The sequence below is a fragment of the Adiantum capillus-veneris genome, chromosome 6 (genome assembly GCF_014529385.1).
Source record: "Adiantum capillus-veneris isolate H3 chromosome 6, ASM1452938v2, whole genome shotgun sequence".
NCBI lineage: Eukaryota > Viridiplantae > Streptophyta > Polypodiopsida > Polypodiales > Pteridaceae > Adiantum > Adiantum capillus-veneris.
Window position 1 is genome coordinate 40959178 of NC_140936.1, and position 14766 is coordinate 40973943.

General features: G+C 41.6%; 1 protein-coding gene and 1 pseudogene across 1 annotated transcript; both read right to left on the reverse strand.

Moving 5' to 3' along the window:
- Window positions 1–4658: 4658 nt before the first annotated feature.
- Window positions 4659–5556, reverse strand: LOC147455394 (uncharacterized). The gene is made up of 4 exons (XM_086515248.1): window positions 5465–5556; window positions 5159–5318; window positions 4910–5048; window positions 4659–4792 (listed from the first exon to the last, which is right to left on the reverse strand). The coding sequence occupies exons 1-4, from the start codon at window positions 5548–5550 to the stop codon at window positions 4659–4661; spliced, it is 519 nt and encodes a 172-aa protein (XP_086371374.1). The 5' UTR covers window positions 5551–5556.
- Window positions 5557–6162: 606 nt separating this feature from the next.
- Window positions 6163–6978, reverse strand: LOC147455395 (GDP-L-galactose phosphorylase 1 pseudogene; annotated as a pseudogene).
- Between the last annotated feature and the right edge of the window lie 7788 nt (window positions 6979–14766).

A 14766-nucleotide genomic window follows, 5' to 3' on the forward strand; every position in this document is an offset into this window, starting at 1 on the left:
GATGCACTTATAGAAAATGACACATGGACTTTATGTGATTTTCCTCCTAGCAAAAAGGCCATTTGTACAAAGTGGGTTTACAAGTTGAAACACAAGCCGGATGGTGAGATCGATCACCATAAGGCTCGACTTGTTGCAAAGGGTTATGCACAACAAAAAGGCATAGATTATGAAGAGACTTTTTCTCCCACTTGTTGTATGACTATTGTGCATTTTCTATGTGCATTGGAAGCTCATTTTGGTTGGGATGTACATCAATTAGACATTGTTACTGCTTTCTTGAATGGTGACATTTTTGAGGAAGTTTATGTAACGCAGCCTCGCGGTTTTGTCATAAAAGGACAAAAGGACAAAGTGTGCAGATGTAAGAAGGCTTTGTATGGGTTGAAGCAATCTCCTCGTTCTTGGTATGAGAAAGCTGACACTCATTTGGTCAAACAAGGTTTTTGTAACAGTCCAACAGAAAGCACATTGTATGTAAAGCATGAGGGTGATGTACTTCTCATTGTGGTTCTTTATGTCGATGATTTGCTGATCACTGCATCAAATGAGAGACATATTGCTGAATTTAAGGCTGATTTGAATGCTAATTTCAAGATGAAAGATTTGGGGCTGTTGCATCATTACTTGGGTATACAGTTTAAGCAGTGTGATGGTGGTATTGCCTTGTGACAGAAAAGTTACATAGAGACATTGCTATGTAAGTTTGGACTTGAGGATTACAAACCTATTGCCACTCCCATGGAAATAGGTTTGAAGTTGAGTCTACATGATGCCGGCGATCCTGCTGATGTCACTCTTTATCAAAGTGCTGTTGGCTGCCTCACTTATGTACCAGATGTTCAGTTTGCAGTCTCATAGGTCTACAGATTTATGCGTAGCCCAAGGTCTAAGCATTGGCAGGATGTCAAGAGGGTTTTTCGCTACCTTAGTGGCACTTTACATCTTGGCTTGTTGCCCAAGGAGGGATCATTGCCGCCAGACTTACATACTTTTTCGGACTCAGATTGGGCTGGTTGTTTTTACACACGATTGTCCACAAGTGGTTTTTGTTTCATGCTTGGCAGTTCATGTATATCATGGTTGAGAAAGAAGCATCCTACTGTGGCCACTTTGAGTTGTGAGGCTGAGTACAGGGCAGTCTCCACAGCTACGGTTGAGTTTGTATGGCTCAGATGCCTTAAGGATGATTTGGGTGTTAGACAAGACATTGCCAATACTATCTACACTGACAATCAGAGCGCATTGGCAGTTGTGAGGAACCCAGTTTTTTATGATCGCACAAAGCACATTGAGGTGCATTACCAATATGTCAGGGAGAGGCTGTGAGCAGGAGAGATCAGCTTGGCTTATGTGCCAACACAGGACAACCTTGCAGATCTTTTCACAAAGGCATTGTCTCGTGAGAAGCTTGAAGCTTTCCGCAAAGCTTTGGGCTTACTCCCCTTTGTGGATTGATCATGTCCTCAGGGCATGGCACTTCCCTTTATTCATGTGCCAGCTCTCGTTCTCCGCATCACTCCAGGGGGGACTTGTTACCATATACATGTGGTAGTGATGTGTGTGAACACACTAGGACCGCCAGGGCATTTTTCCCTCTTTAGGAGGCTTCTTCCCCCGAGCATTGTATTTACGCCCATCACTCTAGGGCTATCTATCTTTCCATTGCACACTAAGTAACACACTCTCTATTATGTGCCTTGAGCTCAGCTTCGTCTTCTCCAAGCTGTGTGCATTTCTCTACAACCCTAATTCCAACACATTTATCCTTCCTAGGTGGATATAAGGCTTTCCCACATGGTGCCACAAGTTGGGCTTACCCTTACAGCACCTGCAGGAAGTAATTATCCATCACCACAATCCTTGCAAGAATTTCCAATGTTGGATGGCTTGCAAGGGGGAACCCAAGTGTTTGCCGGGGTTTCTTGTAGTCAATGTGAGTGTCTATTGTCCCCTCACAAAAATCCCATCCACCTACAAAGTCTCAATTTTCATTTTTCTTGCCTTGAAATCCCATCTGCCTACAAAGTCTCTCTCTCTCTCCCTCTCTCTCTCCCTCTCTCTCTCTCTCTCTCTCTCTCTCTTTGTGCCCAGGTGTCGGCCATGCATTCCTATAGTCGTTGTGAGTGTCTATTGTCCCCTTGCATCTCATTATTAGCTGGTGGGTGTTCCCTACGCCCTTGGTAAGGTAGCGAGTTATATGACGACTACTGGCGTGGCCTTTCATGCTTTTAACTATAGCATGTCCATGGCCCACATCCAGGATGTATAGCATCTCCAAGGGGCTCAACAATATCACAATTGATCGTGTCGCATTGATATTTTCATTGCCTAGAATGGGAGTTCTCTCTGCGCAAGTAGAGAACAAAGCTACCATCCACATCTGATCATCCAAGCCCTATGCATCACAAATCACCTGCTCATTTATATGGCAACATATGTACCATGTCCCTTGAGATCCTCTCTTATGGCTCTTGCAACAACACGAGCTATAGGCTACCACAAGTGTGGGCCTTATTGGTGCTTCACATGTAGATTCCACCATATTCAAGGCAATTACAATCACCGTCTCTAGCTCTTACATGAAGGGACTACCTTCTTCCTGAATGGGGTATATTGAGCACACGTTTTGTTTGGGTTGTTGATTCCTTGGTCGGGGTTGGTCTCCCCTATTCTGGCTAGTACTGATGTTTGTTCATGTGGTATCTCCTGTTGGCAATTGATGCCATGGCTCATGTCGAGCATGGTTTGCTATGTATTTTGTTTTTGTTTTTAATACATTCCACTCACATATTGTGAGTTTTGAAAAAAAAAAGGAAAAAGAATTGACCTTTGGTATAATTCTAATCGGTTGAACTTCCAAACCATGTCTTGAAGAAACCCAACATGATTTAGAGTGAAGATGGCAAAGTCTCTCAAAATGACACAAAATTCCATTGTACATTTTTCCTTTGTTTGGAAAGAATGATTTTGCAAACACTCCTTTGTCTTAGTATTATTAGTGATAATCTTTTCAGATTCTCCCCTCTGAACAGCATCATCACCCCTCCTCCCATTGAGATCTCTGCAACTCGCTTACCATCGCTGCGTGCTTGCTTGCCTTGGTAGTAGTGTGCTCCCTTGTGTCCATGAGAAGGGGGAGACGGAGCTACCCGCTTCCCCTCCCCAAGCCTATCCTACCTATTCTTGCTCTATGTATGTGCTTTGTCTCGTCCACATAGTGTGTCCACAACACTACCCAAAGAGAGCGAGTTGCCTCCATCTTCGTACCCATGCTGCCTTCTCTGGCTCTCTGTCGGCATAGATCCTAATGCACAAATTTCACTTGAAATGGGCTCTGCACTTTTCTATTGTATAAAGGACCAAATGTCTCTCTGTCCGCACTGCTCCCGATGCTCTACAACCCATCTATCACTCTCTCCCAGGAGGTGGATTGTGGTGCCTACACCATGAAAAAATCGCCTCCGTGCTGCTCTCAACAAATGGCATTCCCATCTCTCTCTTTGTATCTCTCTCTCTCTCTCTCTATCTCTCTCTCTCTCTCTCTCTCTCTCTCTCTCTCTCTCTCTCTCTCTCTCTCTCTCTCTCTCTCTCTCTCTCTCTCTCTCCACATGCCATGTCCAGTTTTTTTTTCCCTCAAAGCCATAGGATGTATCTCCGTAGGTGCTATCTAGCAAACCACTTTCCAAAATTGTACCCAAACTCAAAATTGGGCACACCTACTAGGTGCAAGAATCTTCTTGTTTATGGAGATCCAATCTTCAAAATTTGTAGCTTTAAGATTCATTTGTCAATGCTGCTTTCGAGTTATGGCTTTTTTCTCATCTCAAGAACTGCATAGTATGCTTATAGACTTCTTTTTCCTTGGGTTTTTTTTAAAAAAAGGTGCTCAGTTGAGCATGAATTTCATTAATCAATCACAAAAAGTTACAAATACCCCCGACATATCCTTTGCACAAGAAACTTCCATAGCACAAGGAGCTTTGGACAGCTTACCATATGGCAAAAAATATATAATTGCTAGATATCTTACTAGTTTCAATACACACATCTAGAAAAAGTGCAAACTAGTAAGTGTGAGAATACTCCTAGATGCATCAAGTAGCAATTTTCTTACCATATAGTAAGTTGAGTAGCTATATGGTAAGATAGTTGCTAGATGAATCAAGAGAGTTCAAGCTCACTTGCTAGTTTGAGATGTGTTTGGAAGCTAGTAATACATCTAGCAACTCAAAGATATGACATAGTAGTTCATCTAGTAACTTCATAACAAAACGTGGTAATCCTCCTAACCCTACTCAATGTGTCTCCTAAAATGACCTCAACAGCCCTACCTTCTAGTGAAAGTCCTCATCCTACAACCTGTGAAATCCACACTTTTAAATAATCAATCAAACAATCAACCCGTGGCACTTGGAACAATCCACAACAAGAGACATGACTCACAAGTAACATGAACCACTACACACCCACACAAAACTATGGCTGGATGTATTGTGCCCGGCTCACAATCAACTTATAAAGCCTTTGGCCTTATAAAATAGTGGTCATACACTAGAATTCAATACAAGACGACTCCCACATGCAATAGTGCAGATCCACAAGAAATATCCCCATCGCATACATCAACCCACAATGTAAGATGCAAATTCCACCTGCTACTCCACAACCAAACCACAAGGGGTTACCCTTGCAAACTCGCATTCTCGGCCTCCTGGGCAATTTCGATAATGGCGAGCATGCTGATATGAAAGCTCCAGAAGATCCAACTCCAAGTCTCTCACATCCAATCCTGACAAATTATCATTGATAAAAATGACAATGTTATAAAGAATCAAATGACAACAGCGCAGGCAGTATCGCGCATGTAGTTTTATAGTAGTTCATAAAACCAATGCTACTAACATACCAGCATCTTGTCCCATCTCCACTAGATTGGATGTTGCATCTGGCCCATCCTTACTAGATGACAGCAAATGCAAATGCTTGGCCGTATTTCTTGTGCACATCCCAAAATCCGGATTAGCACCAGGCCATACACTCCGCATCTCCTTGTTATTTTCACCATGGCACATGCACACATCAAAACCAGATATAAGAGCAAGTTCCAGTATCATACACAACTACGCATAAGCAAAACAAGACAAAGAGACATCACACGCCTTAAAAATGTGTGGGCAACATTTCTACTATAAGCATGAAGGTTTTCTAGCTCTCGCTTAAGCTCTGCATAATCTGGGATGCGCTTCAAAGTGCATATCCCGCCACCATGCTCAGTGCGCAAAGCAAGTGCAATTTTTTGTAGTCGGTAGGCTATCCTGTAACACAAACAGAATTTTTCCATTGAAAAGGAATATATCATAAATACACAAATAGGGTTATTAATATGTCCAATAAAAGCACAAGACGTAGTTTGAGACAAATTTCAGTGCGTTGAAGCGTTATATTGCTTCAAAAAATTCACCTGTGATTGTGCATCACATCTTGAAAAGCTTCCTCCAACTCACTTTGGTCAATACCCAACACATCCACTATCTTAGAAATGCCCATACTCTGCAATTTCTGTTTCAAAAAGTTGAGAATTCATATAACCTTGAGATGCAACTCCCGTGAGATAATTTTGTTCTAGAATCCCTTCGCAAAGCATGCACATGCACTCATGAATCAAGCATAGAATGCACATCCAGCATACACTTGGATTCTAGAGTCGGCGGAAGCGAAATTGACACCATGCAAGAGCTTCATACCTTTTGTTCAGGGATCTGAGTGGATGGGGATGAGGGGAAGCCCTGATTTTAGGGATACATCATCAACACAGAGCATATAAATTCACAGTAACATAAATGGGTCCATATACCCACACATATCTCTGCATTCAAAATTGATAGATATTACATGTCTATGCTACACATACATAATCCATCATCACATTCCACTTGGGGGCAATGTTGCCACAATCACACCAGACCCACCAAGGTAATCTAGGATCATGTAGCCATTCACGAAGCGGCCTATGGAAGTGTAGGTAGGAAAGTCCAAACCATAGGGTGGATGGTTTGCTTTCGCGGTGTGTGCAACCCATTAACAATATCATGTGGAAACATTACAAATGTTCAAGGCAGTTTTGCTTCTACAAAGGCAAAATTCCATCAGAACCACATATCTGAAGTCGATGGGGAGATAGAAGTCATAGGCAAACTCGAGCTCGCTCAAGTCCAGTATTTGGCTGTTGTACTTGATGCAGTGACGATCAAGAAATGAGAAAAGCATCGGTTGTGGCTGTTAAACATCTGTTGTGGCTCTCACAGATGTTTAACAGCCCAATCGGAAGAACGGGTTTTTAGCTTCAACCGCCATGTTGATCGCAAGGAGAAGAGAATCCTCATTAATCCTCTGAGGGATTCGTGCTGTGATCTTCGGAACCAAAAGAATGTGCCCATACTCAATAGGGATGACATTAATGATTATAGCATTTGTCCCCTCAACCACATGTGCTTCAGGATAAAATTCTCCTTCATGAGAAACTCCACTTTTGACACAGAACAGAAGCTCTTCTTTTGTTGCTTTGGTGAAGTTGAACTTTGAAGGGTCAAAAGGCTGAAGAACCTGATCGACTCTAAACTTTGTGGGTCGCTTTTTTGAATGGCGACCCTCATTGAGCTCAGCAATGAACCCATACTTCCCAGGGAGGACCTTGGTCTCGCAGGCGGTAACATCGTATCGAAAAAGACCCCGTGCAGCACGATCTTCCCACTGTGCAAGAATCACCATGTCCAAAAACTCAGAGGACTTCTTCCAATCAAGATCCTCAGTCTTGGAACAACTTTCATCACCAGGAGGAAAACAGAGCCTTCTTGAAAACTTAAACAAAGGCAGGGAAGATCTTGGGGCACAGCAATTACCAAGAGGGTCCTTCCCATTCTCACCATCATACTGATTAATGGACAAAACAATTTCGACACACTGAATTGTCCGCATGATGCTGGCCCTTCACTCACTCACACCTCTTTAAAGAGAAGTAGGCAGGAGTGAGAGAGGCAATAAAGTCAAGGGATTGTCCCTGCCGCCGCCGTTGACGATGAAGATGATGCATGTGAGCAAGAGGATTCACAGCCCTGACTAGGCAAGAACGACTGGGTATGTTTTTCATTGGTCCTCCTTGCCTGCAAAGCTCTATCTTAACACATTTCCCACTTACCTGTTTTCCATTTAAGGCAGCCCATACAACTTCTACAAAATTGTGCTGCTGTTTCGTCTTAGCTTCTTGCACCTCCCCCATATCATGGCTTCTGGTGCGCCCGATGATGATGATGATGCAAAAGTCTCGTTAATAGAGATGGGCTGCATTCTCGGGAGCTGTTGAAAGAGATCTTCATGGTGCTGAGCCCATGACCAGAGGCAGTCGTCGTAGAGCCTAATCACAACGGCTGGTCGCTGAGCTCGCAATAGCTGCAGACTGATCCAGCCTCTCTAATACAATATTGGAGCGTCTCTCGTACTCGCTTGTGGTTATAGTGAGGATGCGTAGGTTGGGTAGTAGCTCACCTCTTGCAATGTTTCGCAACGTAGATCTGTGCAGAAGTGGGCTTAAACATAGCTCCTCCAGCCCTGCACGGTCGAGAGATACAGAGCTTAGGGATTTTCTCTGTAGTTGCTCGAAATCTTCGGAATAGGCATAATCTTTAAGTCCGCAGGTTTCGCACTTCTTGTGTCCGGCCACTGTCTAAGTTCTTGGGCTCAAAAAAACCAAGGTGTTCGAGGTTTCCCTACAATTAAAATTTGCCCCTAGATTTAAATTTGACGGTGAAAAAACCTACAAATTTTAGGAAAAAAAAGTGGATTATAGTGTAAAAACCTTCAAATTTAGTCAATTTACCTCTATTGATTCTCATACGTAGGTTTGATAAGTTTTTGGAAGAACGTTATTTTTAATAAAAGTGTTATCTACTGTAGGGCATTTAGCACAAAGCTCTTTCTCATCAGCATCACAAACTAAGTCCTTAAGGTGGGAATCCTTGAGTATAACAATAAGAAGAAAATGAGCTATTTATGTTGTTGATAGCGTAGAGAAGAAGAGAGGATTTGGAGCTAGGAGAGCCTACGCTTGCGCTCTAAAGAGATGACCATGTAGATGGGAGCTACATTAGCCATCTCACTAAATTATGGAGGATGTAGGTCCCAGAAGACAAAGGTGAAGGACAAGGGTAGAAGTTCATAGTGAGCACAAGGACCCTCCAAAATTTTAGGGATTTTATCTGTTTTTACACTAAAATCTTCAAATTTTAGCCAGTTTCCATCAAGGTGACCCTCCAAACTAGCCGTGAAGTTTCAATTTTTATCCTTCAAAATTACACTGAAGGTGGATTTTCTGTGAACACTACTGTAGCAAGATTTTTTTGTTGATGGCAGATTTGCAAAACGTTGACATATGCAAATCAATTAATCATATGATTATTCAAGTCATTGCTTCAAGAGGCTAGGGGGATGTATCAAGGCATGGTAGGGATGTGACTACTCTAAGATGTCCCCTAGAACTACAATTTAAAGGTTAATGAGTATTCATACTTATAGCAACTTGAAAGGACAAGGGAACTAAACATGCTCATCACCACCTATATAGGCCCTTGGCCTTATAAATTTAGGGACCCTACAAACTTAATGAGGAAGTTGCTTGAGTAGCTTCCTATGCATGAAAGTCCCAAAGTTAGGGGAATCTTTGACCAGCTAACCTTCCACTCACCCAAAGGGCACCTCTTTTCTAAAAGGACACATGGGACACATGTCAGACTCTCACTAAGCTTAACGACATGGTGTGCTTGAATGCTATTGGTTGTGCTAAACAGGGGTCCAATGAGCTTCTACTTCCATCCAACAAATATCTAGATATTTTCAAGCTCTCTCTCTGTCTAAGAGGTAAGGAGGACACTTGTCAAAAGACTACCCATGTACTTGACTGCATGTTGCATGTGATTGGCTAGGGGGAGAGGGGTCCAATAAGCTTGATGGAAAAAGCTACCACTCACCCAAATCAAGAAGGGGGGGTACTAGGGGGATATACACCACACACACACTCATTGTGTGGATCCATTCTCACTTGGTGAAAGTTGAGGAACTCCACCTCCTTATCCAAGCTTGTGAGAAGTGAGAGCCTACACCAACACTCTTGGCTATGGAATGCAAATCCAACCAAGATCCATGCTTCAATGCTTAAGCTTTGCCATCTTCTCCATCTTCATTGCTATGCTATTATGTATGCTAGCAAGAAGAGTAGTGATAAGTGAGGAACTATTTCTTTCTCCTATGGAATGTTTCTTCTTCCTCTTCCCTACCCTCATTCCCCGCTAGCTCTCTCCACCTTCGAAGGTGTTTGAGGCCTTGGGACTGAGGCATGGGATAGTTAATGCTTTCTACAAAGTTTATGTTATGCTTGTGATGCATGAAGCTTTCCATCTTCATTGCATCACCTAGGTCACAAGGAACACAAAGATTGTATTGTATCAAGTCTCTCTTGGTGGGAGAAACTATAATACAAATGCCTATTGGGGGGGGGGGGGGGGGGACCGGATCCATATGAATCCGGTCCTCAACTATTGTCATGTTCTCTAAACTCTCTCTCTTGCAAAAGTATTGTTCGTGCCAAGTTAACTAAGTACAATGTTTATGTTGCTACCACCGAGTAAATTCACCCGCTATGCTCATAAAGTAATCTCTCAAAAGTGCTTCACCTAATGTCCTAATTCCGCTACTTTTAAAGTTCATAGGCCATTTCTATTACATAGCAAGTAATTTATGGAAGTTGAAAATGTTGTTTGTAGCGAGCACATTTTGTAGCCTTGCTCTTTGACATACCATCTTTCATTTGGACCCCTTTACCATCGGCCCCGTGTTGAGATAGATCTGAAAGCGCATGTTTGTATTCTAACCCTTGTTCCTGTTTATTCTCCCACATTCAATTATCAGTTTAATATGAGAAAATCTTTTGGGTGGTTGGTATTGAATGTTGGGCTAAAAACTTTGAATAAAAGCGGCCCACTTAATATGTCTATCATCTATTAAGGGCTGAGAAAGTAAATATTTGATACTTTGTTGATCAGTTTTAATGATCAAGTCAGTACCCATTACATAGTGTTTCCAAATTTTCAATGCATGTACCATAGCAGCCAACTCTTTATCATAAGTACTGAACTTTTCTTCAGACGGTTTGAATTTACGACTTTCGAAAGCAATTGGATGGTTATATTGCATAAGGACTGCACCGATACCCTTTCCACTAGCATCAACAACTACCACAAAGAATGGTCTTTCAAAATCAGGCAATTGCAATACAGGTGCATTAGTCAAAGCATGTTTAAGTGCATTAAATGAGCTTTCTTGCAAATCAGTCCATTCATAAGGCATGTTTTTCTTCAACAGGAGAATCAAATAATGTGATTTGTAAGCAAAATTACGAACAAATTTTCTGTAACAGCTACAAAGACCGATAAAAGATCATAGATCATGCAAGTTTTTGGGTCGAGGCCATGATTGAATGGCTTCAATTTTCTTTGGATCGACAAGTATTCCCTTACCCAATACAATCTGTCCCAAATATTCATTTCAGATTGGAAAATTGAATGAACTCTTTTTAGGATTCAAATACAAGTGATTTTGTGCAAGTAGATCAAATACACGTGTTAAATGTTGTTTATGCTCTTCTTCAGATTTATTGAATACCAAAATGTCATCCAAAAATACAATCACAAAATCTTGATGGTCAATGAAAATTCTAATCATCATGCTGTGAAGGTGGCTGGTGCATTTGTCAAACCAAATGGCATGACAAGGAATTCATAGTGTCCAGTTTGTGTTCTAAAAGTAGTTTTGTAGACATCACGTTCAAACATTTTAACTTGATGGTACCCTGATTTGAGGTCAATTTTGCTAAAGATGTTTGCCCCTTCCAGTTTGTCTAATAGATCTTCCACTCAGGAATAGGAAACCTATTCTTAATGGTGATCTTGTTTAAAGCCCTGTAGTCGATACACATACGAAAGGTTCCATTTTTCTTCTTGACAAGAAGTACTAGAGCTCCGTATGGTGAACTACTAGGTCGGATTAGGCCTTGGTCAAGTAAATTAGTAATTTGAGTTTGTATCTCCCTGCGTGCGATTGGATTTACCCGATAAGGTGCTCTACAAGGAGGTTCACTACCTGATATAATGTCAATTTTGTGGTCTAATTCTGGGCGTGATGGTGGAATTCCAGGTGGCAGATCATGCATGAAACAATCTTTAAATTGTGAGAGAAATTCATCGTGTGTGGAGTTACGTGAAGTTTTAGTTTCAAAAAAAATTTGATTTACCAAAACTAGATATGTTTTCCCCTGTTTTCGAATTGCTCTTTTTGCTTGAGTGTGAGAGAGGAGTGGAAATTTTTGATGTGCCAGTGTTGCTTGGACGGAAATTTTTTTATTATTATGAGTGAGAGACATTGTACGTGTTTTATAATTAATCAACGGGTCAAATTCATGATGAAATGGCATCCCCAAAATCATATCAAGACCGTGCAATGGTGCTACAAAAAATGTACGTGCTTGTGTGAATTCACCAATGCAAACTTCAACAATGACTTGAGTTTTACAATTAAAATGTTGATTATTAAAAACAGTTTTGACCTTGTGAGGTGATGAGATTTCAGAGAGTGAAAGTTGCTGTGCCAATTGTGTGGAAATGAAATCATGGCTACCATCATCTAATAGAATGCTGACATTTTCACCCTTAACAGTGCCTTGCATTTTAAACAAAGTGTGAGGAGATATAAGAGTACTTGAGGATGGGTTGTCATCGTTATCATAATCAGGATCATATCCCTCACCATAGTTAGCTTCCACTTCATTGTCGTCGGGTGTAGCATCTTCGATGAGGTTAAGAGTAGCTCCATTGGGGCGGTTGTTGTTGAAGGGTTTTTGACTTGAATTTCTGTTGACTCCATTGGAATGGCCATTGGATTGACCATTGCCCTTAGCATGACCATTTGGGCACTTATCTGCATAGTCACCATACTGAAAGCATTTAAAACACTTCACCTTTTCGTTACCATTAGAATTTGGAGGAGAATGTTGGTTGCCTCGTTGCTGGGTGTTGTTGTTGTTGTTGCTTGTATGAGGTTGAGAAGTTGTAGGGAATTGTCGAATCTACGTCTTTTGAAAAAAGTACGGCTTTGGTGTTTGTTTCTGTCAAAGTTAGTATAGAAAGGAGGTCTCTTGTTGCGATTAGTGTTAGCAGGGTGATCAATGTGAGAGGATTGTCCACCTTTCTTCTTTTCTGCGTTGAGGGCCAAATTAATAGCCTTTGACAGAGAATCTGGTTTGAATATATCTAGCTCAACACCAATTTGTAGTGCCAAGCCTGATATGTAATTTTGCTTCAATTTCCTGCGACTAACATGTTCAATAGCTTGCAATTGAATTAAACAATTCCAGAAACGGTTAGTGTAACCGTGTACATCTTTATTTCGGCCCTGTCGAATTAAATCCCATTGACGTCGCACTTTAGCTTTATACTGTGTGGGCAAGAATTGGGGTAGAAACACTTTATTAAATTCATGCCAGGTGCGTGGTCTTCTCCCATGTTGTTTGGTGGCGTTCCACCACAATGCAGCGCTGCTAGTGCGATCATTTGATGCACATTTTTACCATTTTACGCTCGGGAAAGTCTTCATCATGAAAATAGTCATTTAGTTGACTAACCCATGCTAGAATCGTGCTAGCATCTTTAGTGCCATCAAAATCCTTGAAAGTGAAGGCTTTTCTGCTAATTTTGTTTTTCTTGGGTGCCGGTGCAGATTCGGTGCGTGCAGAATGTAATAATTTATCTTCAAGTTCTTGCCTTCGCATGCGTTCATATGTGAGTGATTGTTGCAGATTTTGAAGTTGTTCTGCAATCGTGGGTGCTTGAGGAAGGTGTGCCATGATTGCGTGGCTTTTTTTAATTTTTTTCTCTTTTAATAAATAAATAAATATATAAATAAATATTTAAATGGTAATGCTTAAAAAGGCTATTTGGTGATATTCACAGATGCAATATGCGGGATAAAAGAGTAAAATAAATAACAGAAATGTAATGTACTTAGCTGAGAAATAGCGGTGGCGTCCAGTCCAGAATGGCGATGAGCTAGGACATTGCCAGAGAAGTGGACGGTTCGACGGTGCGTCACGAGCCGATTGAATTTTGTAGCACCCGATCTCCCTTACCCCAAAATGATAATATAACTGACAATTTTACGGTATGGTTACCGCTCGATCCGCGGCCTGTGTTGTAGCGAAGAGTTGCTAATGATGCGCGGCCTTTGTGGCTTCCAATTTATCACCGCTTGCTTCAATCTCTGGATGTGAGTCCTGGGAGACGGTGAAATGAAAGCGACCAAAAATCGGCTGTAGGTTGTGGCGAGTGGGCGATATCGCGTCTGCTGGTATACCAAGCGAAAAATAATTTGTATATGCAAATCTTCGACTTCTGCTGGCTTCTTTGACTGTTTGGCGACCGATCGGTGGGGGGGACATATGACCACCCTCCTTAAGCTATATAAGAGTTTAAGTTATAAGGAAAGAAGGGCTTAATGGGCTGCCGGTTAAATAAAAAAGGAAGTGGGGTTGTCACTACTTTTTAAAAAGTAGTGTGAATTTGAATGCATGGGAAATTGAGGAGGCAGCGAGCTCACAGACAGGGAGGTTGCGCTAGAGAAACGAATGGTGATGGTGACCTGGGAAGGCATTTTCGGCCCGAGTGCAAGAAAGCAAAAAGACTCAGACGACGAGGGAGCTCAGTTTGATGGTAATCCCGAGTGTTTTTGAGCTGGTCGACAAAGAAGCTCTTCGGCGGCAAGGGTTGCTTCCCGTGCAGACTCAAATAAAGGCTGATTTCAAGAGTTTGGAGTGGTGTTAAGAGCCAGTTTTTGGGCTAAACTCTTCGGTCTATTCCCTTGCGTGCTTGTCGACTTGCTTCTTCTTCCGCTTTCCCTTCTTTGAAATCCTCACAATTTCGTCGTAGCTTACGAAGTCGATGACATTGAAAAAGACATATCCGACCTTGATCGCCAATTTCTTTTTGAAACCAAGACTCTTCCGAATCTTCAAGCTCTTCTACTTTCTTCAACTCTTGCTTCCTTTCTTGCCTTCACAATCCGCACGATTTGTTGCCAATTCACCGCCGATTAGCGACCGAGCAAAATTTTGTTTTGCAAATTTGACCGATTAAGCTTTAAATTTTCGCGAATCCTTGAGTCTTTGTATTGCAGATTTGATAAATTGCAATTCGGAGATTGCCGATTTGAGGAATTCCGTCTTGAGATTGAAATCGGGTACCAATTTTTCCTCGAACCTGATGCTTTGATACCACTGCTGAGAAAAGAGGAGGAGATCGACCCCTTAAACTATTCAACACAAGCTCGAAAGCATCACCATCAACCTATCCACCTCTTCTTCTAATTTCCAAGCACACACACTCACACCTAGACTATGACACACACACACAATAAACATAGAATTGACATAGACATGCTTGTAAGAGAGTGTAAGGGATAAAGAATAGATTAGAGATTACGCATCAAAATAACCATAGCATAAGAGTAGAGAGGAGAATCTGCAAGAGAAATGCTTAAATCTATCCCCAAACTCCAGGGCACCTCTCTTGTGGAGTTGATATTTAATATATTATTTTTGAGTTTAAGGTGCCAAAAATTGAGGCCCCTCTTTTTACAACCACTTCACTTTTGTAAACGAGTGAAGCT